General features: G+C 43.0%; 1 protein-coding gene across 5 annotated transcripts in view; it reads left to right on the top strand.

The window, feature by feature from the left end:
* Positions 1 to 21,214, top strand: part of NHS (NHS actin remodeling regulator) — a 260,319-nt gene extending 239,105 nt beyond the window's left edge. For 3 of the 5 annotated variants that reach the window (XM_027898564.1, XM_027898566.1, XM_027898567.1), the window contains exons 4-9: positions 5,555 to 5,617; positions 7,843 to 8,035; positions 11,297 to 11,428; positions 12,691 to 15,645; positions 16,143 to 16,269; positions 17,049 to 21,214. In XM_027898564.1, the coding sequence (XP_027754365.1) occupies positions 5,555 to 5,617; positions 7,843 to 8,035; positions 11,297 to 11,428; positions 12,691 to 15,645; positions 16,143 to 16,269; positions 17,049 to 17,673 (4,095 nt within the window). In that variant the 3' untranslated portion in view covers positions 17,674 to 21,214. Of the gene's footprint in view, positions 1 to 5,554; positions 5,618 to 6,229; positions 6,941 to 7,842; positions 8,036 to 11,296; positions 11,429 to 12,690; positions 15,646 to 16,142; positions 16,270 to 17,048 lie in introns of those variants that run through there. The other 2 variants (XM_027898568.1, XM_027898565.1) reach the window with 2 other exon arrangements.
* The last annotated feature ends 4,104 nt before the right edge of the window (positions 21,215 to 25,318 follow it).

Genomic DNA, 25,318 nt, shown 5'->3' on the forward strand with positions numbered 1-25,318 from the left:
AGAACTAGAAATGGCATAGACTCTTTTGTGTCTACTCTTGTTACAGGAAATGCCCTGATTTGTCTCTTGAAAGGTTCACTTAGCTCAAAGACTAGAGGGGGATCCTTCAGGAAAGAGAATAAGAACAAGGCATGGTTTATGCTATTTAGTGTCCCATAATTTATCCTTCTAATTTCATACCGAAATTAGTTACAAGTCCAATTTTTTTTATTTTTTTTTTTAGTAAATATACATCTTTGGCATCAACAGCATTCTGTGACAATGACTTTAAAAATCTGTATGAAAAAGTAGCTTTTGTTTGTTTCAAACCTGATACCTTATCATTTCCCTTCTGGTTCTCAGACTGTGAGAAACAGTAAGCATTGCTTCCTCATTCCCTTTTCCCATGCCCCTCATGGTTTTGCAGACATGATTGTACTTTCCTATTCATTTCAGTTATTCATTTTTAAAGCTGAAAAACTGTAGCACATTTAGTCTCCTCCTAGACAAAAGAACTATACAACCAAACACATTTACAAGTATCACTCATTCAGGCATTTTTGCCAATGAAGGAAAAAAAAAGAAAAAACCCAGCTCAAACCAAAAATAATCTGAGGAGAGTACAAGGAAGTTATGGACTTGCTAAACTGAGGAAAATATTTCTTACACATGTTCCCATGACAACCCTGCCTGTAGCACTGCTGAGGCCAGTCACTGAGTGTGAAGATGCTGTGTCATTCCAAATGCATTTCAGCTTTCTCTTCAAATTTCTCTGCATTTTTTTCTTTCTCTGGTTTCTCCAAGTCCAGCCAGCCAGACTGTGAAATTTTAGTATTCCAGTTCAGAATGTTATGGGACATACTTTCTCAAATCCCATGTGGTACAGCTATTACAATGAAACAAAGAAGATGGAGCAAGGAACTCAGTGTTTGGAAATTTACACTCAAAATTGCACAAATTTCAGTGTCAGTTTATTCACAATTATAATCTGATCAGAAATCTAAGGAACAAGAAGCAGAAGGTTATTTTCAAGACAGGCTTTTTCTCTCCTTGAGGCCTCAGCTAGAGCAAACGTGAAGAGAAGATAATGCATCGGATAATTTTATTCCATCTCCTTGCCATTTCACAAATATTCCCTATGGTCTGCTTTAGGATACTTTGCACAGCAAAGGGAAGGAGGCACAACGAAATGTACTAACTTTCACACAGTTTTGTGCTGAAGACACATGAAGTCTCAGTAAGAAACCAGTGACTTAGGGTTCAGGGACGAATTGGACTACGCATTTCCTATGTGCAAATTATGTCTGTATCCCTTTTATTTAGAAATAAAACCTACCTGACGTTATTTGTCAGACTGAACTCATATAGCACTGTTTGTGTAATAAGCCTAATACCTACTACCCTGTATCATGGAATGTTTATTTTTACCTTTGTCTGCTGGAATGCCACATGTGGTATGACTTCTGTCATAAAACATGTCTTATTTTTGTCTTTACCTTGTCAAAACATTGGAGCAGTACATTAATCGTTAAAGGATTGTCAGTACTTCAACTGATTGCATTTGTGATGTTCCAAAAGAAAAGAAACATTCACAAGGAGATAAAATAAAAACTTGAGAATGAAACACTTATATGTGTTGGAAGCAGGCAGGTGAGCAGGGTTGTGTTAGGCAGCAGAAATAGCACCATCAGAAATATTCCCATTATTTTCTCTTCAGCATCATTTGACTGTAAAGGAAAGCTGCTGTATAGGCACAAATATGCATTTCTAATTAAGTAGTCAACTGGGCTCTGAAAACACTGGAAAGCTGCTAGCCTTTTATTACTACTTCTCCTTTTACCAAGCCTTTAGTTTTTCCAATATGTAAATTAATACCATTTTGCTTAACTCTTGTGAGTTAAGGAAACAGCAGGCTGTCCATTTCACAGGCAAAGAGAGGGAGACAGAGAGGTTTCAACCAGAATCCCAGAAGGAGTCAGGATTGTACTCACAGGAACGTGGGATTGAACACTAGTTCACTAGTTTACACTCTTCATATTACCTTTTCAGTGCATGAATTATTGCTTTCAAATGAGAAATTGGGATGCACTGTCCAGCTTATTTCTGTGCTCACATAGGGTGAAAGCATACTGGACCATACATGAAGCTTGAAGATGCTGAAGCTACATGCTGATGCTCTTGCTTTATAGCTAAGGTTATCCTGGGAGGGAAATTTCCCCCACCAAGTGCTATAGAATCCTGAAGTCAGAATTGATCCCTTATGCTTTTTGTTAGCTGCAACTTTTAGGCAGCAGGAGTAAAACATAATGCTCTGGAGGAGAGCGCTGTGCAGCAACTGATAACAATTGCCACCTGCCCTTGCCAAGGCTGTGCCAGCACTGCCAGCACCAGCTCTATGCTGCTGGGGGCTGTGACTCAGTCACCTGTATTTCCTGTGAGGTAACACCTTGCCTGCCTGCTCAGCTGAGGGGGAAGGAATCAACTCAGTCATGCCTAAATTGTTGACAAACATATTGAGGATAAATGCTCCTGATGAGGCTTTAGCATTACCAAGGAATCTTTAATTACCTGAAGAAAAATGAGTTGTTTATTCTTGTGTTTATGTCCTGTTCACTAACTTTGAAATCCCAGAATCTGCTGTAATATCACTATAGGTAAGGCAGGCTAGGTACATGATTTAATACAAATGATGCTTCCTGAACTAGTCTTCCCTACATTTTGAAGATGCTGAACAACAGTGGCATCTCAGAGACTGGGAGATGGAAAACAATAAAGGGGATGAAGTGGCATTTTTGTCCTGTAATTGGCCAATTCATCTCCTCCTCCAGGTCACAGCTCTGGGACAGTAAATGGGACAGACCCATAAATTGCCAGGCTGGCAAGTTTGTCAGTTGCTGATTTGCTTCTTTGTCACTGTACAGATGATATTTTAATGTTTTAATTCATTAAAAGAGTGAGTCATGAATCCTTACTTAAGCACCTGCAAGTTAGGCTAAGGTCTTCCTAAAAGCAGGGGGAGAGTGTTCAGAGGTGCTTCATCTCACCGCGAATGAAGTGCTGAAGGAAGATGAGCTGATTCGCTCAGCAGCAGCGCTGCTTTCTCTCTCTATAGGGGAAGGTCTGTTGATTAGTGCAGACTTGGACATCTGACTATTTTGTTGTAGTGCACAGAAACCAAAGAGTTCACATTGGAGATGCGGAGCACTGAGAAATCAGATCATGTGCATGTGCAACCAAGAATTTTATTGCAAGGTAGTTTCACGAGCACAATAGCACTTCTGCAAGTGAGGTTGATGGGATAGCTAAGTAAATAAAAACGTTGACATTTGTCAGTGACTGCAGAATATTATATATTATATATATTATATATATATATATATATATAGGACTTATCCCTATTCAAGCAATTATGCACCAGTTTAATTTCAAAGCAATCTTAGCCCATTAAAGAAAAATGCATATTTAAGTATTCTGGCTTTGTATTTAACAGATTGATTATCACTGTTGGTGTTTGCCAAGCACACCCACACAAAGAAATTCACTTTGAAAACTGCCTAACTGCAGATTTGCCCATCAGACCAGAACAGCCTTGGGTATATAATAATAATTTCTTGCTTAATTATGTATTTACTCAGGACATTAAGAGATATTCTGGTCTTCTTGAGTGAATGAGAACTTTTGAAAAGCAGCAGTTCTCTCTCTCCCCCAGCACAGAGGAGCTGAAATGCTAAGGCTGTTGCTCTATGCGAGTGTGCCTCAGCTGTCTGATGACAGGGACCACATGGAACACGCACTAGGTGACCTCAGGACCCCTTGGCAAGGCAGTGGTAGCACCAGCTTTCTCAGGAGCACCACTGTGACAGCAGAAGCTGAAAATTCATCAGTCACCTCCATTTTGTCCTCGTTCTTAGTGATAGAAACCTGCCTAGGAAGTTTGTCCTGCCATGCTCAAGCAGGGACCTGAGGCTTTGGCACATCAACTGATGCCTGTAGGTACATGGAACCAGACAGGGGTTTTCTTGGAGGCATCTGGCAGAGTGGCCCATGGGGGAGGTAGGAAAGCATTGCACCAATAGGGCAGGCAGATGGTAACTAGATCTTGCTTGTCTTGACTGTAGCCCACACCGCTATATCTGAGGCCAAAGTTGAGGTCCTGCTGTTTCTCCTGGAGAGGTTTTCCCCTGAGTGGCTTGAGCATGTAGCTGTGCTCAGAGGTCAGGGCAGGGGGTCCCACCTTTTCTCCTTGTGCACTGACTAGGACCATCACAGGTCATGGACATTGCAGACACTTGTCACCTAACCAGCATTAGTCTTTCCCTACCTCAGCTCTTTCCAGAGATCCTCTAACATCTTATGATAAGGACTTTTCCCAGCTTGGAAGAACTATTTTTCCACTGGCCTGGGTAGAAACTAACCATCTGGAAATGTTAACTGGGAACGGCCCTCTTTTGCTTTCTCCTCTCTGCTCTCCTGTAAGGCTTATGGGCAGCTCGTCTGGAGGCTTCCCATGGTTTTAGTCCTGCACATGGGAACCAGGGCAAAGCAAGAGGTGGTTTGCATCTAGGAAGAGAGTAGGACAAGATGGTGAATTAGGCCTTTTGAGACTCATAACAGCTTTTTTTCTTGAGAGGAGACCATACAATACAAGTGTTTCAAACTGAGGTTTGTGGTTAGTCTGTCACAGAAGTGTTGCTGATTGATAATGACTGGGAGGAAACATTCACAGAATTATTTGGCATTATTGCTCTGCTAACTAATGCAGGGACAGATAATAACCTCCACCAAGAAACATGTGCTAGAGATTTCCAGTGTGGTCAACAGACATGTTTTCTTTATCTCCTTTTTTGTTTTATTTCCTATTTCAAAAGAAGTCAGTCCTCCTTCACTCCTTGCTTTCAAAAACAGGATATTGCAACAAACAAACAAGAGTTTCTACCAAAAGAGGATTTTGGAGGTGTAGGTATTCAGCAAGGCTCAGCACTTGTGGCCATCACTGTCCTTTCAAGTGTTACAAAAAATGACAAAAAGCCAACTGGCTGTCGTCACCCTGACACAATGGTCACAACCTCAGAGAAGTAACCATATTATCAGAAACACACAGCAATCAATATATTTGACAAATCACCCGACAGCATAATTATTTATAGATATAGATTTATAGCTTAAAATTAAAAAAAATGCAAGAAAATCCCTTATTTTATTAAATAATTTACGTTTATAATGTAATTGGATACATACCTTGCACTGCTTCAGCTCCAGGCAGAACACAGTTTGAGGTACCAAGTCAACACAAGGCATTCTTGAGACAATTAAGCATGTCTGTACAAGGAGATTGAACCCATTTCACTGCAGTTTTGTCTAATCTGAAGAAGCAAAATCAGCACAGACTTCACAGGGGTCCAAACCACTCTGTTGTGGGGAATAAACCCATTGGTAGGAAATGGTGGAAATCTCTGCTTGTTTTGGCTCTTATGCTAATTTATTCAGACAAAAAATTATGTGCTTTGACCAGAAACGTTTTCTGTATGTTTTTAATTTTAATTTTTTTTTTTTTTTTCACATTTCACCTTTATAGTTTAACAGCACCCGTTCGCCCTCCCCAATTGAGTGTTGCCACATGACCCCCTGGAGTAGAAAGGTACTGGAAAAACAAGCAATCCTCAATTAACAGCCCTGTCTCACTCTTCTTCCTTCTAGATCCTAACCCTTCCTCTTGCTTGCTTTTCACTTGCTAACTTTACTGCGCTAAAAGGAGCCATTTCTATTTTTCTCATGTCAGTAAGACACGGTGATAACTCCCTCCCCCCCACTTCTTTTTCATTCTTCACTTCGGATGGGTTTCAGAAGCTCATGGCCATAAGGCCGCCTCCTCCTATCATCTCCTTTAAGAGGCCTGAACTGGGATTGACTTGATAGCATTAGCGTTTGCATTTAATTCTCTCGCAGTGTTTTGCAACTACCCCCTCTGTTTCCTAAACGGTAAGAAATTGTCCGGACAATGCCAGACCGACAGCAGGTATTTATTCTCTGGCCATTTGGTGATGCCACTGTTTGGAGAGGAGGAGCTGTGGCAGCCAGGGTCACTTTGCCTGCTTTGTCCAGCACCTTATTGTCATCCAGGAGAGGAATCGGCAACAAATGCAGCCTGTGTGTGTGTGTGTGTGTGTCCGTGTATGTGTGTCCACGCGTCTGTGTGTGTGTGCAAGGGTGGGTTTTTTGCATGCATACATCAAACTTTGGGCGGGGGGCGGGGGGTGTGGGGGGGAGTTACCTAGGAAACAAAGTCTTTTGTGCTTGAAGTTTATACGAGCTATTCACGTCTGCCGGGAATCGGCACAAAAGCTGCAGGCAGAAAGAAGGCTGCAATGTTTGACTGAAATCCTACGTGGGAAAAAGGGGTTTTCTGCGGGCGGGAGAAGAGGAAGTGTGCGTTATCTTGGGTCTGGGGGTGCTGCGGGAGGTGACACTGACGAGGTAAGTGCGTGCCCTCCAACAGTTTAAATAGTAGCTGCTGAGTTAAGATCTGTAATGCTTTTGGGGCTGGGGCATAAATGCTGCTTGGCAAGCCTGAGACGGTTAATTCCTCCGGGATTTCTGAAGAGCCTGGGCGGAGGAATGGCAGGAGTACAATGGCAGATGGGCCATGATCCTGTGGTGCCCAAGACCCGCCTGTTAAACGCCCTGCCAAGGAGATGCAGAGCAACACTTTTGCCTTTGCCGTGTTTGCTACCGAAACTAAAACTGGCAAATGAAGTGTAAACAGCGGGCATGAAGGGGAAGGCTGGTAGTTAAGCAGCTGGGAATTCAAGACTGAAGAGAAAGCCACCCTGAAAGGGATTGTACTTCATTTTTGAAAAACGAGAGGCGGACAGGTGTCCTGCGCTGGCCGAACAGTTGTCACAGCTTTTAGAAAAATGTATTCATGCAAAAAGGGAGGAAAATTAGGCATAAAAAAGTAAAGGTAAGTGGTTTTCCCCTTTGTCTCTTCCAAACAAAACTGAAACTTTTATTTTTGCAAACAATGAGACACCCAAATCTGAGTTGGTAGCCAGCACCATATGAAAATGCCCTTAATTTATTTCTCTTTTACTAGATTAAATTATAGTGGCTTTTCAAGATGGAGTTTTGTTGGGAAATTTGTTATTTCTTTCAAAAGAAAAACCATCTGTGTTTCTTCTATGCAGTTTACTTTTCTCTCTTTATCATCTAGTCCTTCTTGTAGTGTGCTGTAAAACTATGCATGGTTTCTAAACAACCCTTTGAATTTCTTCTGGTGGTGGCTACTCTTCTCTGTGGTCGCTGTCCTCCATCTCCAGCACTGTTAACACCTGCCACTTCCCACCATGTAGCTGTTCGGTGGTGTACGATGATCTTCTCATGGTCTGGGTTTGAACAAATGGTTTTCTGAAGTATGAGGGCGAGGGGGTGTCTTCTTTAAAACTTTGCATCTTCTGATGCTTGAATGAATGGTTATATGGGGCCAATAGGCGCTAGTAATGACTGGACACAGGAGTTCAAAAGGTTGCAGATGCAAATGAGGGCCCACATGTGTCTAAGGCTGATGGTAACTGAGGGCACACTTGCAACAGCTACCCGGGAATGCAGTATGTGCCCCTTCTGACAGAGGAGATGGCCTCTAAATGTCACTGAAAATGTGCTGAGTTCCAGTATGTTGACGTATTTTTCTCCTACTAGCAGGATGTTAAGTTTCCATTGGAGAATAGCTGGTGCTGTGTGACTTAGCTAGAATAATTCCTTCCTGCATCCCTGTAATTGATTTCTGATCTGTGTATCTGCTTTGTTTCAAACTTAGCCTTGTGTGCCTGAGTGGGAGACACTGATTTTGAATGTATTCATTTGCAGTCCCATCCACCAGAGGACGAAGATACAGATGTCATGTTAGGGCAGAGGCCGAAAAATCCAATACATAATATCCCTTCTACACTGGATAAACAAACCAATTGGAGTAAAGCACTACCTCTCCCAACTCCAGAGGAGAAAATGAAACAAGATGCCCAAGTGATTTCTTCTTGCATTATCCCCATCAATGTCACTGGTACAAATCTCTTCTATTTCTTTTTGTATTTATTGCATGGTTCAAGGGAGGTCAAGTACTTATTTTGTTTAATTTATTTGAAGTCACGGGATTGTGCAGTCTGGGGGCAAAGACCCTAGCTTGATGATTTAGTTTCTGGAAGACAGTGGGCAAATTTCATCCCTTATGCGTGACTGCTGGAGTTGCTGAAGCTGCATCTAGGATTAATTTGGCCCATATTTTCAGAGTCATGTTATATAGTGTAACATAACCCCGGGTTCTCTGCATAAACAATGTACTTTTGTTGTGTATATAACCTACAGTCTGTATTTACTAAGACCTCAAATAACTTTTTGAATGTAGCTGACTGAAATAATGCAGAACACCACCAAAATTAATCATATGATTATCATGTGTAGCAGGAGAAGAGAAACTAGAGAATGTAGGCTACTATTTGCAGTGCTTTAAACATGCGAGGCATGAATGTGTAGCATGCAAACCATCGCTCTGAGATCTCTTTACATGCAGCTATGCTGAAGGTATAGTAATGGCATTTTCTTTTATTTCTATAACATTTGGATACAAGTGACTAGATTTACTTGAAGGAGAACTTGTTCATAGAAGCAGTAGGTATATTACTTATTAAATGTGATAGATGATTTATTTCCAGAATCAAAAATCAGGATGTTTTTCTCTTTCTCTTTTTCTCTTTCTCTCATTCCAGAGGGCTATGGTAAACATAAAGTTGATCTGAGTTTTCCTCAATAATATTTCCAAGTACCAATTTTTGATTAATGTAAGAGCATAAAGTGGAACAACTTCCACAGTTATAGACTTCAATATAAACAATCAGAAAAAAAGTAGGGACCTTTCAGTTAGCATTCATTCCCCAGAGAAAATATTTGTATTTAATTCTATTTTGCCAGTAACTGAGAGGCTGGGGAAAGGTCACAGCCCCTCACATCCAATTATTCTTTCCTGTGTCTATCAGCAGTGCACCAAGCTTCCTGCAAGACAGGCTGTAGGATTCACCATGGTGCTGGGGAGGGCTGTATGCCCACAGTCCAACTTCAGCCCCCAGCCAAGGGACTCTGGGCTTTTGGACTTGCAGCACATCTGTCTTACAGCATCATGGTGACAAGTCCCCATCTGCTCCACTGTCAGCTGCATGAATCCTCCCAGTGACAGCAACACAGTCCTGGTTCTCCTCTGCCCCAGCAGCGAAGCTGACACTGCAGTGCCACCAGCTCTGCTAGCCTGGGGAGATGGCAGCCAGGAGTGGGTGTCCCTGTCACCGGGATGGTGCTTCTGGCCAGTCAGGGCCCCACAGGAGGACAGGCAGCTGGCCAGCAGAACTGCCTGCATAGACCCTGCCGGCCGGAGGTTGGGACTCAGAGGGTCAAGGTTGCAAATTGGGCACTGCTACTGCAAATCCCCATGGAAATTCATAGATATTGTGGCATATTTCCATGAGGTAAAGCTGTTGTTAAAATGATGCTCTTTCTAGATTCGGTATAGGACCCTAATGGGTGTAGGTGTTCTAAGAAGGCTAATATCACCTAATGCAGTCAAAGGAGAGTTAGGTCTGGGACCAATGTTAACTTTTCCAGTAATAGCCATTTTTGCCTAGACTCAACCTGCCATACATTGGAACCAAATTTCCACTGATCAGTTTTACAGATCAAGAATGGTATGTAATCTTCTGGATGTTTATGTGTATCATTCTCATTAGCACTAATGGGAATAATTTGTATGCATCACGGGGAGGATACATCCTCTTCCACTTTCCTCTCGGAGATGACCCCCGTGCATCTGGCGCACAGAGCATGTTCGGCTAATTCACAGTTGCTGGAAAACCAGCAATGATGCTGATTGATTTTTTGTTTCAAAGAGTTTGCTTTCAGTTCTCTGTTTTTGTTTTTTAAGCTTTTCCCAACCCTGAGAAATGTTCACTTTTTAAAAAATGATTGTTGTTGGAGTTTATAGCACCTTTGTTCCATATTAAAGAAAGTTCTTCCTCTGCTTATTCCAGGGGCATTGGTGGTTACAGGACATCTGTCTGAAGCCTCTATTTCACTGTAGTAGATTTCAAGAAGAACTTTTACAAGAAAGTTACTTTTTAATGTTTTACATTGTTACGTAATGTAATATGTATGTGTATGTCTGTGTATAATTATGTTTTCTATAATTATACGCTATTAAAATAGAGCTTCTTATCAGGAATTTTATTTTCCTTTGGTTTGGTTTAGTTTGTTTGTTTTTCTTAAGATTACAAACCACTGTACCAGCAATCCTTATGTTAGTGTTTTTATGGACCTGGCACATTTTTTCCAACCTGTCCCGTGTCAACTTTAGAGAGCATGAGTGAATGTATGCTTGTGCAAAAAGCCAGTGCAGATGGGCACTGGTCTTCTGGTCATCCTCCTTTTAACTCTATTCTGACAACACAGTGTAAAAAACAAAGTGAAAGATGCTTTCCCATGCTAATGCCATGGAAACATAAAGAAAACAAGGTATTCTCACCTATTCTATGCACATTGGTTTATGTGGTCATAAACCAATGTGCTTGTGAACTTGGGCTTCTAAATCTAAACTGAGGATCTTGATTGCATGACCTGATTCCCTGAGTGGACTCCTGCTACGTGCTGAGCACATATGAAAATCAGCACACTTACTGATGTAAAGAAATAGTAGCTCCCTGTTAATGTCACTCTTGGCCATGTGTCATTGTTACAGAAAATGCTCTCTAAACTTGCACGGTGACTTGGCCCCATTTTAGCTGTCTCCTTCCTTTTTGAAATGTTAGCCCCCTTGGCATATTGGTCTCCTAAGAAGCACCCAATTACTGCAATATGGCATTATAACCTTAAAATGTCTTCTTATGCTTAGTTGCTAAAGTAAGTCAGGCAATAGCTGAATAGATAATGCTTTGCAGACAAGTTACTGTCATTGTCCCTATGACAGATGGATAAATAGCTATAAGAAAGATGCCCTGTTACCAAGAGCTCTCAACTCTATTTGCCTTCCTGATTTTCTTTTCTTTTCCTTTTCTTTTTCTTTTCATGCCTTCTGTTATTTTTGGCAGACCAGGCTGCTGAGGGGGAGCTGGAATTAGATGTAAAACTGTGATATACTGTGATATAATTTACATAAGAGCTACATAAGGGCTCCCTTATGTTTATTCACAGGCTTAATCCAAGCTCACATACCTCCACTGTGTTCCAGCCATGAAAATTTGTTTACTATTTCTAAAGGCTAATGAGACCTATTTATGGGTTGCAGGAGTTGGTTTTGACAGAGAGGCTAGTATACGCTGCTCTCTTGTTCATTCACAATCTGTACTACAGCGGAGACGAAAGTTGAGGAGGAGGAAAACCATCTCTGGCATCCCCAGAAGAGTGCAACAAGAAATAGGTGTAGTATAAATACAAATCTTCCGTAGATAGCTTTCTAACCAACTTAAATTGCAGGGATATAAGCTGGTAGCTAGCCTTCCAAAGAAATGAAACCTTTCAATTGTAAATGCTTCTGGAGTTTGGGAATGACGTTTTGTTTTTTTGATTTACTACAGTAAGCAAAGCTATATTACTCCATATGGCCTTGAAGGACCAGGGGCCTTACTGAGTAATATAGATGTACGTGTTCAGCTCTTATTGTGTAAATGTTAATCAGTTCTTTTTTTTTTTTTTCATTTTATTTCTGTTATGAACCCATAGTTATGTGCATAAAAAGTAACTAGATTAAGTGAAAGTTTTTTCTTGCGTGAGGGGAGCTTAAGGTAAAGAACTGACAGATGTTGCTCAGCAAAGTGGTGATGAGCTGTCACAACAGCTGGATAACTCAGATGAGCGGCTGGATATCCGCCTTAGAAACAGCTGCTGGTACCCTAGGGGAGCTTTGCTAAACCTTTATTTTATTTATCACACACCTTGATTCCTTCTTTTTATTCTTTATTACCAAGAATATTTACCTGAAATCTATCGACTTACCTCACTTTTTGTCACAGGTAAATTAGGAGCAACTTTCTTGAGGACAAATTCTGTGTAAAATTGTTATTAACCCAAAATGAAATTAACGGGATTTTTATTTCTTAATGTTCACGTACACCTGAAGATGGCTCTGGTATCTCGGCCCATTGCCATGAAACTTCATTGGAAGGAAAAGGAATGTGATTATCATAGGGAATAAGGAAACAGAGAATCTGTGAAAGAAAGAACCTGTTGCCTTGCAAATATTTTTGGTAGTAAAGAAGTAGATAATAGAAGTTCTGAACAGACAGGTAGTCAAAAAAAGAATTATATTTAGAAGCTCATGGAGTGTTTTGTCCAGCAGTCACTCCTGAAAACTGTCTCCAACTAATTGAAACAGAGTGACAAAAACTGAAAACCTAGTATTTATCTTAATATTTACCACAGCAAGCTCAGCTCCACAGGAGATCACATTGCAGAAATAGGAGAACAGAGATCACATTGCAGGACTAGGAGAATTTCCCTACCTCACTGGCATGAGGTCTGCCTTATATACCTTTATAGCCAACTTAAATTTGGTCCAATGCTCAGCAAGATTAAAAAAATAAAGAATACAGCAGATAATGCTTCTTGGGTTGCTCTGCGGGTTGTCTCATGCCAGGAAATGTGCAACTCTCTCCCACTCACACGGCTTTCCATGTGTCCTAGATTCAGACGAGTCACCGGTGGCGAGAGAGCGCAATGTGATTGTGCACACAAACCCAGACTTCTCCGGCTCCAGCAACAGGAGGTCGGGGACCCGGGACTCGGAGTGCCAGACGGAAGAAATCCTAATAGCTGCTCCCTCTCGGAGACGGATCCGTGCCCAGAGGGGGCAGAGCGTTGTTGCCTCCCTTTCCCACTCTGCCGGCAACATCTTGGTGCTGGCAGACAACGGGGACGCGGTCTTTGCTGCGGCTGTAAGCAACCGCATCCGCTCACGGAGCCTTCCTCGCGAGGGAGCCCGGGCCAGTGAGGGCCATCAGGATGCCACTACCAAGAGTGGAGGGTACGAAGCGGAGCACTTCCTAGATGGTCAGGAGAGGATCCCAAAAAAGGGAAAGGAGGTCTTGATCAAGCAGGGTTCACAGGAGTGCCAGCCCCTCGGTTTAACTTGTCCTCAGCTCCTGCACAGCCCCGAACACAGCATTGGTGAGAGGGGGAGATCGCGGCTGTCAAGGATGGTCGATTCAGGCAGTTGTGAGATTTCGTCCAACTCGGACACCTTTGGGAGCCCAATTCATTCCATCTCCACAGCAGGAGTCCTGCTCAGCAGCCACATGGACCAGAAAGATGACCACCAGTCCTCCAGTGGCAACTGGAGCGGGAGCAGCTCCACGTGTCCCTCACAGACATCTGAAACCATTCCTCCTGCTGCCTCTCCTCCACTAACAGGCTCTTCGCACTGTGACTCAGAGCTCTCGCTCAACACCGCTCCCAATGCCAACGAGGACTCCAGTGTCTTCACAGAGCAGTTTGGTGACCATGCAGACAAGGTCAGGGGCCACAGGGCGAGCTCCTTCACTTCCACTGTGGCAGATTTACTGGATGACCCCAACAACAGCAACACGAGTGACAGTGAGTGGAACTACCTGCACCATCACCACGACGCCTCCTGTCGCCAGGACTTCAGTCCTGAGCGTCCAAAGGCAGACAGCCTGGGATGCCCCAGCTTCACCAGCATGGCCACCTATGACAGCTTCCTCGAAAAGACCCCCTCTGACAAGGCAGACACTAGCTCACACTTTTCTGTGGATACTGAAGGATACTATACCTCCATGCACTTTGACTGCGGTCTCAAGGGTAATAAAAGCTATATTTGCAACTATGCAGCCCCAGGCTCCGAGAGTGGCCAGACCGGGAGCGTGACTTCCAGCCTGGCTGACTGCACCTGGCAGGAGTGCATGAGCCACAGAAGGCAGGGACGGCAGAGCATCTCACTGAAGAAACCAAAGGCAAAGCCAGCCCCACCAAAACGCAGCTCGTCTTTGAGGAAATCAGAAGGCAGCACCGACCTTCCTGACAAGAAAGAACCAAAGATCGGTGGTGGACAGCACGTCTCTCACACTGCCAGGGAGATGAAGCTGCCCCTTGAATTTTCAAACAAACCTTCCCGAGTGGAAGGCCCCAACCTGCCAGCCAAGCAGGAGCTTACCTGGGCAAACCAGGCTGATGGTGGGTTAAAGGACGCTTCATTTGACACCACCGATATCCCCTCCTTTAAAGATGAAGGTGCTGAACAACCTCACTATGCAGACCTCTGGCTTCTGAATGACTTGAAATCCAGTGATCCTTACAGGTCCTTGTCCAATTCAAGCACTGCTACGGGTACTACAGTCATAGAGTGCATCAAGTCACCAGAGAGCTCCGAATCCCAGACATCTCAGTCTGGGTCACGAGCTACTACCCCATCCCTCCCCTCTGTTGATAATGAGTTTAAGCTGGCCTCTCCCGAGAAGCTGGCAGGGTTAGCCTCGCCCTCCAGTGGGTACTCCAGCCAGTCAGAGACGCCCACCTCTTCTTTTCCAACAGCTTTCTTTTCAGGACCCTTGTCTCCAGGGGGGAGCAAGCGGAAGCCAAAAGTACCAGAGAGGAAGTCATCACTGCAGCAGCCACTCTCAAAAGACAGCGCTGCCTCGGTGAGCAAAGACCTTGAACTTCCAATTATACCTCCTACTCACCTCGACCTAAGTGCTCTTCACAATGTCTTGAGCAAGCCCTTCGCTCACAGGCACCAGCTGCATACCTTCAGCCACAGCAAGCAGAGCACAGTCGGGGAAGCCCTGCAGCCCAGCCCTCCCTCCGCCCTCGCCATCACCCCCTCCGTTCTCAAGTCTGTCCACCTCCGGGCAGTCAACAAGCCTGAAGGAGTGAAACATAAAGGCAGCACCTCTGACCTGCTGTGCATACAGGAGACTGCCTTGACGGCGACCGATGTTTCGCCAGGCAAAATGAGGCCGCTTCTAGCTAAGAAACCAGTATCGCGCCAGTACTCTACGGATGAGGCCATAATGCTGTACATTGACACTTCCCCAGCAGAAGCAGGCCCTGGAAAGCCGCCTTTAGAGAAAAGTTCCTCTTTTGGTGGGCAGAATAGCTCTGAGCGAGAAGCTGTAACTTCAGCAAGTGTGAGTCTGGTTGAAATTGAACCTGGAAAGGACCAAACACACCTGGCTGCCGAATGCTTACCAGAAAGCTCTCTAAATCGGACATGTGCCATCTCCGTGGATGGGTTTCAGAAGGGTTCAGCTGTCCCCACAGGTGATGATGAAGCAAAGAAATCCATTCAGGGACCAGAAACAGTGTGCGACCTTCAGCAAGTGCAGGCTCAGCAAGAGCTCTCCACAGGCAGTGAGGAGAGGCTGGAAGCTGGGCCTGTGGGTGAAAGTCCAGCTCAGGCTGAGGGACCAACCATCAGCTATCAGTTTAAGCACCAACCCGATGTAAGCCACAATGTGCCTGGGAACATCGGCTGTGAAGCAGAGGTGGCAGCAGTTAATTCACTAGGCGAAGTGGGTAGCAAGCAGGAAAATGGTATCGCATCAGGTATCACAACCAAAAGTGCCTCTGATGACAGCAGGGCAGACGAGACAGTGGGCAGCACAGACGAACCTTCACTGAAAGGTTAGTTGTGAACTTCTTCTGTATCATGCAGCTTTGGATGTGACTAGTTGTGGAGTTAGAGCAGGCTGAAGTTGCACATCAGCTTATCTCTGTGGGTTTAAGCACAGAGCCCTCCCTCCCGGTCTGTTAGCTGGCCAGCCAACTCAAAGATATTTACACCTTTTCAATGTATTCAGACTTTTTTTCTTTGATATTTATTTCCTCCCTTGTGCTGCATTTCAGCTGAAAAGAGAAAAGGGAGGAGCATTGGCTGTGGGTACAGAGGAGCCTTAGTATCACAGCTGTGCAGTAAATGGGAGATCCCATGGTCAGTGCCTCGCAGTGCCCTCTTTTATGGGCTCCAATATGCAACATTCACCATGTTTAGATTAGAGTGTAAGGTCTGTATGGTGTTATCAGCCACTGGGCTGTGAATAGAGCTGGTGCCTTGCGCTGGCAGTGCTGTTGCAAAGTGCATTGGGGTCTGACTCATAGCACGGCTTCTTTCCTTGTTTAAGAGTCTTCTCCAAGCGATGAGTCCATCATGTCTCCACTGAGCGAGGAGTCACAGGCTGATGCTGAGGATGTCTTTGTGTCTCCAAACAAACCCCGCACTACTGAGGATCTGTTTGCAGTCATTCACAGGTGACCTAACCTTGCAGCAACAGAAATGGTAACATGCATCCCTGCACAGTTGCCCACTAACAACAGTTACAGGATGGTTATTCCATGCTTAAGTCTTGTCCTGAAACTGCCTTCTTTAGTTAACTCATTTTAGTTTTCTAAAAGGCAGCTTTTAAAAGATGCTTTATTATGGTGTGAAGTGATGTCTGGGTATCTTAATGGCATAGTTCACAGTATATACTTCACAGATGACAACATCGGGCCATTCTATCTAACAAATATCCATGTGTTCAAACTACTGGCAGTGGTTCCTGCCTTCTGTCCACCAGTCTACCAGCTCTATTCTGGTGTGTGAGTTGTTGAAGCGAGAATGATGAGAAGGCATCTCTTCAGTTCTAGAATTTAGAGTATTTCAATTTAGAATATTTTAGAGTATTTAGTAGTCAGCTGAAATTTGTGATCACAACTGAAATTAAAGATTTCTGATATTGAATAGGTTACGCTGAGTCTTACTATTACCTAAGACTCTGTAGGCATTGTTGTCTTTACACAGAGCTGGTTGTGCATACATTGTTTTGGGTGATGTTGAGAGGGACTCTGTGGCTCAGTGTCTCACCCATTACACAAGAGCTACCACAGCTTAAAGTGCCATCAGTCACCGCTAGCCTTTGGTATTTGACAGAGGCATTGTGAGAACTCTAGCTAATAAGAAAGAGCAGTCAATCTATAAAACTCCAAACCAGCACTAAGTTTTATCCTACAGAGATAATATATGTAAGTTACCCTTTGTGTTTTTACAGATCAAAAAGGAAAGTTCTTGGGAGAAAGGATTCTGGAGACCTTTCTGTAAGAAACAGACTGAGAGCTTCATCTGGGACCAGCAGTCAGTCTCTCACCAGCAGCACGCTGCCCACCACCAACATGCCACCAGCCAGCAGCGTGGGCGCTCCCATTAGCAGTCAGAGGTCCCCCGGGCTCATATACAGGAATGCCAAAAAGTCCAACACATCCAATGAGGAGTTTAAACTACTGCTCCTTAAAAAGGGCAGTCGATCTGATTCCAGTTACAGGATGTCCGCCACGGAAATTCTGAAAAGTCCTATTTTGCCCAAGTCTCCCGGAGAGCTGATGGCAGATGCCCTTCAAAGCATGGAAGAGTCTCCTCCTGTGACGAGCCCCGATGCATTGTCCCCACTGTCCCCTTGCTCCCCCAGGGTTAACACGGAAGGATTCTCCTCCAAGAACTTTCCCATGTCGGCGTCGTCGAGAGTGGGGCGGTCGCGGGCGCCTCCAGCAGCCAGCAGCAGCCGGTACAGCGTGCGCTGCAGGCTGTACAACACACCCATGCAGGCCATCTCAGAAGGAGAGACGGAGAACTCGGATGGCAGCCCCCACGATGATCGGTCTTCTCAGAGCTCAACATAGGCTGCGTGGGTGCCAGGCTGCCAACACCACCTGGGCTCTGTAAGGATGTCAACATAAGAGGCCAATGCTGTAGCAATCAAAAAGAAAAAAAAAAGAAAAAAAAAAAAAAAAGAAGAAAAAGAAGAAAAAGTAAAAAAATTGCAGGGCAGTATCAATGCTTAGATGTGTTTGCATTCGTAAGACGCTGGGAAAATGAGGACTACAGCTGTAGCTATTTATTACATTACACTTTCTAAAAGGAGGAAGATATGCTATGTCTGTTCTGTTTTCTTTTGGCTTCATTTGGTTTATCACACTCTCATTTCCATTGCCACTGTAGATTTCAAGGCTATACACTTTCCATAGAGTTAAAGGTGACTTTGGGTGTTTTTTTTATTCCAGAAGCTGCCCATAAGATACAAATCCCTCACTGTAGTGCTTCCCTAGGAAGAAAAAAAAAAAAAAAAAGAAAATGCTCTTGAGAATTGGTATTTTTCTACACTAAAATGAGCTGGAACAAAATTTAGAAGAAACTAACAAAACATATGTAAATATCGTATTTTTGATAAAAATTTGTAAATAATCAAAAAGTGGACGTGGCAAACAATTTACTGCGTAACAACTTTGTTTATAGAAGACAAAAGAATTCAAATGTAATAACTGTATTCTGTGAATACCATTTCATATCAAACATAAAAAATCCACATGGCCACCAATAACCACTTTCAGTGTGACCGGCCTGAAGGATGACATTGAGCAATGGAAAGGGGGAATTCTCCACCTTAGCTAAGGAAATGAAAAGGCTGACTGTGAGGGGATTAAAGTAACCATTTGTCTTTCTAAGGCAGCTCCAAAGAAGCTAACTGGAAAGTGCAGCTGGGAAGGTTACCATGAGGATTGGTGGGGAAGACGAGTGTGTTTCTGACAGAACAAAGCTGTGTCTGATGCAAAGTCCCAAAGGGTCCCATCCCACAGCCTCCCCCTGGGCCTTTATTGTTGCAGGGATCGCTTCAGAGAGGATAGATGTGAGAGAAAACAGTACTTAACTTTCATTTTCCTATTAGGCTATTGGGATACATACCACAGTCATAACCTGGTAACTATAATCTTTAAACCCGATTAGTTTCTGGTTCGTAATGGAAACAAATAAATTGTAAGCATGCAAGAAGCGCTTTTGATTTACCAGCAAATATCTGCAATGAGTTTTCAGTGAAGCTTTCTCTTTGTGCTGATGAGATTCATGCTACCTAAATATTTACAAAAATGACACTGTGAAAACGTAGCTGGGAAATAGGTATGTTGTATGCATTATTTATATTCATTGCTGAGCTGGGAAGAGGAAAGCTCCGGTTCATTGTGCCAGCCACGTACAGTAAGGATCTTGTCTGGGTTTACCAGAAACACAGAACAGGGTGGGGGACTCGGGTGGGGTGGGAAAGGAGATAAATCAAAAAGTAGCTGCTTTGATACAAATGAGGGCAGGGAGATAAAAGCTGAATTACTTGAAGTTACTTGAATATTCTCATCTTAAAACCACAAAAACCTGTGAGTCGCTTTATACTTTTAATTTTTAAATAGAATAAAACCAACAGGCCTGATCCTCCTTTGGGCCACCATAATTTCCGTTGATGTAGCCCCGTCCATGATACTCGGAGGACAAGGCTCTCTTTATCCAAAACTGATGCAGTTGGTGTTGGTTGCCGTAGGATATGGTTTGGAATAGAGGAAAGGCTAGTGCAGAGAAAATAGTGAGCGGAGGAATGAGGTGTGCAGTAGGACAGGTCAAATAGAATGGCAGAAAGAGCATACTTTGGTACTAAAGAAATCAGCTAAAAGCTTAAGCATAAGTAAATAATAGGGAAGCGGGATGTGTTAATTCAGTTTTTACTGAGTTTTCTTTTAATCATGTAATGCATAAAGCTGAGAGTTTTTAAAAGTGGGCAGAGCATGTTTTAAAGAGGAAGGTTCTACCTAAAACTGTTACAATTTTAAATAATCAAAGCAAATCGGAACAGTTTAACAAATCTCAAATTATTCCCCAGAAGGTTCACATCTGATTTTGTCTAGTGCTTACCACAAGACATATTATTCAGGTTTTCCCACTGTCCTCCTGTGTAGCCTGGTTGCATTCGTGTGGTGAGGTAGAGTCATGATGCATGTGGTACATGTGTTGGGATGAGGGGTGGTCCATCAGTTGAAGGGCTGCAAAATCATCTAAAACAGTTTTTCAGAAGGTAATGGGAGCAAGGTTTTGGAAACAAAAGGCTAATCACAGTAGCTTAGTTAAGAAGATAAGTCTGAATACAAGGGAAGTGAATGAATGAGAATGTTTTAAGAGGAAATGTTCAGCATATAACAAACCACTTTCTGGAGAATATGAATAAAGAAAGTTTAGATACTGGGCACAAAATCCTAAGTTTTTCATCTTCAGTCATTTTCCATTAAAATTTTACCAGGAGCACTTTTATAATATGTTTAATAGTCATGAGTTTTAACAGTCTTTCACAACTGTATAGAGAATACAGCTAAATTGACTTTGATGATATTACTTTTTTACCAATCAATAATTTAATAGAGATCAAAAATAGATATATACAGTAATTTTTTTCTTTTGCTAGAATGGTGAGGCAATATTTCACATACAAAATGGACACAGAACAATCCCATTAAAACATAGCCTTCTTTTGCTTAATTTCCTAGTTTACATTTAGCAGACTGAAATCAAATAGAGAGATTCTAAATCTACTAAGAAGAAAAGAGTCATAACAAATGTGGGAGTCAGAGGAAGATGAATGGCGGGGATCCCTGTAGCATTGCAGGAATGCCACTAAGGCACAGAGGACAAGCCATAGAGCAAAGGGAACATCACTCACCTCTTGAGACAGAGTACAGTTCGAGCATGAGGTAACTGCTGAACCGTCATTTCAACCTGCTGTTCTGTTGCTTGCACTGATGTTATGAAAATGATTTCTTAAGTTATACAGCTGTGTTCTGAAAAAAACCCACATTTTTCCCTTTTCTCCTTTGTTCCTTTTTTTTTGTTTGTTTTGGTTTGGTTTTGTTATTGTTGTTGTGGCAGCATAGAGGGCATGGGATAGTTGTAGCAAATAAAGCATATGTTTGCTTTTGCCAAAGGTCAGTGATTGAGTGCATTTGCTGCAATGGTGGCAGATAGAGAAATACTGTAGGTTATGACTTAAAGAATTAAAAAAAAAAATTAAGAAGGTTACAGTGTAACTATTTTGGTACTAGCACCAGTTCATGCTGGCAGAAAAGACAATGGTTTATGGACTTGCATCCATTTTGTATTTTTGTAATATTTGTAAATATAAACTTTTTAAATTGTTGCAAATATGGTTTCTTTTGTAAAATGTTTTCAAAGTTTACATTAAATCCAAGCCTTTGTATATTTTAGAGCTGTGCAACACTTTAAGTCTTGTATTTATTTTTAGTAAAAACAGTGACAGTTTCATTGTGAACCCCTCTCAAAAAATGTGTTGGAAAAGTTTGATTACCTAGAAAGTGTGTATAGAATCTGCAAATAAACGTGACTGCAATTAAATCACACCTTCTCTTTACTTTCTTGTAATGAGATGTGAAGTCTAATCTACAGACGACAAGTATGCTATTTCCAAAGGTCACTCTCAGGGCTTTACACATTTCAGACCCATTTAATCATGTTTTCTCTTCAACTTAATTTTTTTCAAAAACTGTATAAGAGAAAATCTGTATCCAAACTGTCATGGACTTTAAGTGCCCACCAGTATATTTTTGCCAGACTATAAAGACTGATGAATTCGCCCCATGTCTTTTACAGGTAAGAAAAAGCTAAGAGAAAGAAAGCTGAGATGAAAAATGGTGGTAAGATCACTGCTTTATCTTCACCCAGGAAAGAAAACAAATTGTAACACTTCAGACTCAAGGTATAGGAAATCTAGTGACTGGACCCTATCAGATAAACGAAGCCTTGGGCAAAAGGCAGGCCATAGGTTATGAACACACACTTTGAAGTGCTAACACTACCTTATTTTAAAATGGTTCAGTTATCAGTAGGTTGAGAAGTCAGGACATGGAAGCCAAGTGCTTAAAACCACAGCCCCTGCGTGTCTCTATGAAAATGAAGGGAGATTAATATTCGCATCCTGGAAATTTGGTTTCAGTTGACATTTTGTAAGTTAGCCTTGGAACACTGTACTTGGTATTTAAAAAACACATATGAGAAAAAAAAAAAAGCTCAAATGCACAAGTCTGGTATCCTAGAGAGCATGGAAAAAAGAAGGGCTTTGGGGAATCCTGCTGGGCTAACTGCCATGATATTCTGCAATGACATGAGGATTGCCTCGATGATGTAGTAGCCTTAGAGATGCCTCCAAGTGGGATGCCTCCAGTTTGCACAACATTCATTTTAACCAAGTGATCAAGTAGTTAATGGTTATGTGGATCATTCCCTGTTGTCTTGTGTGCCTTTCCCAACCCAGAAAGGTAAGCAAGATCTGTAGGGAAAGCTTAGGCCATAGAGGCAGGTATAAGCCGTTTTACCTCTGCCCACTGTACACATGTAGTTTTTCATGCTCAGTGGAAGAGAAAATTAAACATTAGACAAAATATACCTGAGGCTTTTTATAAAACCAAGGTGTCAGGTCCCAAGAGGGTGATCCTGGGCTGCCTGCTCTGGGAGAGCAGCAAAATGTTGGGATCGTAGAGGATAGTCCTGGACTGCCTATTCTGAGGTATGTTTGGGATACCCTTGAGCTAAATTATGGTGAAATAACACCAAATGATCAATTAGAAAGTTTTATTTGTGGCAGCAATGATTTAAACCTTATGATATGTTGAATGGCCTGTGGCAATAACAATTTAAATATTTCTGAACAGCATGTGGCAACAGCGATTTCTGAACAGTCCATGGATTGAACTTTTCAGGAGAGGAATAATGGAATATACTAGGTTTCAAAGGGATTTCCCATACCTGTGGAGCAATTTATAATCTGTGGGCAATTAAACAATTTATTCATGGTTGGGTCTTGTATTTCTACTTTGCTCACATCCTATCATCAAGGTCAATTTCCATTAATAGTACTTGTCTCTGTGACCAAGCTGCCTTGTGGGGAGTAGCATATGGTTCAGATTTGAATTAATTTTTCCTGTTTTGTAGGGAATCAGGATGCACCATTTTGGATTCCACAGTATTCTGTTGTCTGTTTCAAAACAGTCACTCTAATAGTGGGTACCACCAATCAATCATTAAATAGTCTAAGTAAAACCTTTTATATGCCTGGTTACAATTTCCTTGATCTTTTCAAGGAAATCTCTATCATTAGGTTACAATAAATTTTTGCTCACAAATTATCCCATTCTTAGGCTACCCTGGCAGTAAAATGACTACTGTTGTCATATTGGACAGAGTTGGGTTTAGACAAGTAACTGAACCATCACTTCAGCACTTTTACCGTGCATTCTCCAACAGGCTGTGCTACTGCTTTAGCCTGAATGAGACCTGAAACTACTTCCACATGGACTACCATGCATTGTTTTCCTTCTGATTTCTTGAAAGGACTTGTAACCACTCTAGCGAAGGTTCCCATTTTTCTTCCTCCTCTCCTGCTGTTGCCATCACCATCAAGAAAGTTAAGGAATCCATCTGGTTATTTTCAGAATCACAGAATGGGTCAGGTTGGAAGGCACCACAGTGGGTCATTTGGTCCAACCTCGCTGCTCAAGGAGGGTCATCCTAGAGCACATGGCATCAGGATTGCACCCAGGTGGTTCCTGAAAATCTCCAGTGAAGGCAACTCCACAACCACTCTGGGCAATCTGTTCAGTGCATGGTCACCCACACATTGAAGTTCTTCCCTGTATTCAAGTGGAACTTCCTATACATCAGTTTCTGCCCATTGCCTTATGTCCTTGTGACTGGCACCACCGAGAAGAGCCTGGTTCCATTTTCTTGGCACGCCTCTTTAGATATTTATACACAATATTAAATAGGTGAGCTGGATTGCTTCCCTTCTGGTGGGCTGCACCCCATCCCACCAAGGCAGGCTTATGCTTACCGGTGTCAAAAATCTCTTCCCGTTTATCCTTTTGCCACGCTTGCACTTGAGTAACTCCCCCTGGTCCTGTTCCCAAAAGGGAAGCCATTCAGCACACCCTTTAAACGCCGCCTAAGGGCCTGTGTGGGTGTATAATGGACTCTTATTCCCTGCCTCTCCTTACCACGCTCCATCCCGCTGTTCCCTCTCCTGTGCTTTCCCGCCGGGCCAAGGCCCAAGCACTCCCCGACTAAGGGTTGTAATCCTGTAGGGCCCGTGGCGTTCTCCATCAGAGAGTGTTGTGGCAGGATCCGCAGGCATCAGCAGAAGGCATCCACTTTCTGCACGCTTTCCAGGATCCGTGGGCGTTTGAATGGAAAAGGGCCCCCCCTTTCCACAGGGTCTAATCCTCCTGCCCAGGCCTCACTCAGTAAGATACGGCCTCCTCCGACGAGGGACACTCTCCACACACATTCAATTTCAGTTTCCCGGGCCCAGGAGTATTTTAACCAAATTCGTAGGGATTAAGGGATGGGGTGTGTGGTGACCCACTGAGCTCCTCCCAGGCCATTATCTCCCTTTTAATCAGGGGCTGCATTATGGCCCCCTCCTCATATAATTTCTTCATATTTGTAAATCATCAAAGGGATATGCTGACTCAGGCACCCTACCGTCCTTACCAATGAAGAAATGAGGCCTCTCCAACTGCTCACATAGTACTTTTTTCCTTTCTAATGATTCCACCAAGGCAGCAGTCTGATTAGTTATCCATTCAGCAGCTCTGTGCCTCTTTCCTAGTTCTTCATGTAAAACTCTAACCAAGTCTTGCAACAACTCAGTCACTTAATTGATAGCTAAACAATTTAACACAAGATTACATAGAATTTACTACAGCAAAGCAGTAACTCACAGGCCTCACTTACTTACAAATCTAAAGTACTTAAGAATCTCAGAGAGGAAAATTCACAGTACATTTGCTTTAGAATATTCACACTCAGCTAAAGAGTATGTACAAGGGATATACTTGTGAATATATACCACCACAGGTCAGGCTTTCTCACTCTTTCTGAAAATATGTTCTGCATTCAAATGCATTAATAGCTGACTCCTTTCCCTATAACAACCTCCCACCTGCCTCCACTTCCTTCAGTTTTCTTTTCAAAACCTGCGTTCTAGATGATTAGTAAGCCACTGAAACCATATTGGTAGAAATATAGAGGAATGCCTACCAGTTTATATTTTCAAGGCAAAACTTCATAAAACAGCATGCTGTAACTCAGAACAGAGGTGTTACGGCCTTTAGCGTGTCAGATCACTCCTTTTAATTTAGCTTCACTTTCTAAAGACTGTACACTCCTCTTAGACCCACTTTAAATGCCTTTCTTCTCTTAGTTCCTCCAAATACCGCTGCCCCACAGGACTACGGAAATCAGGAGGACTGCTGCGGGAACGGGCGAACGGACGGACTGACGGGCTGCTGTGCGGGAGCGGGCGGACAGACGGACCGGGTGCTGTGTGGACTGGGTGTGGAAGGAGGGTCGTAGCGGACGAATTGAGTATCGGCAGGCGGCCGGACAGACCGCATCCTGCCCTGACACCGTGCCTATGGAGAGAAAGGGCGATGGCGGCGCCGC

Source organism: Empidonax traillii, unplaced genomic scaffold (genome assembly GCF_003031625.1).
Source record: "Empidonax traillii isolate 1590-97213 ecotype Southwest subspecies unplaced genomic scaffold, ASM303162v1 scaffold605:size788243, whole genome shotgun sequence".
NCBI lineage: Eukaryota > Metazoa > Chordata > Aves > Passeriformes > Tyrannidae > Empidonax > Empidonax traillii.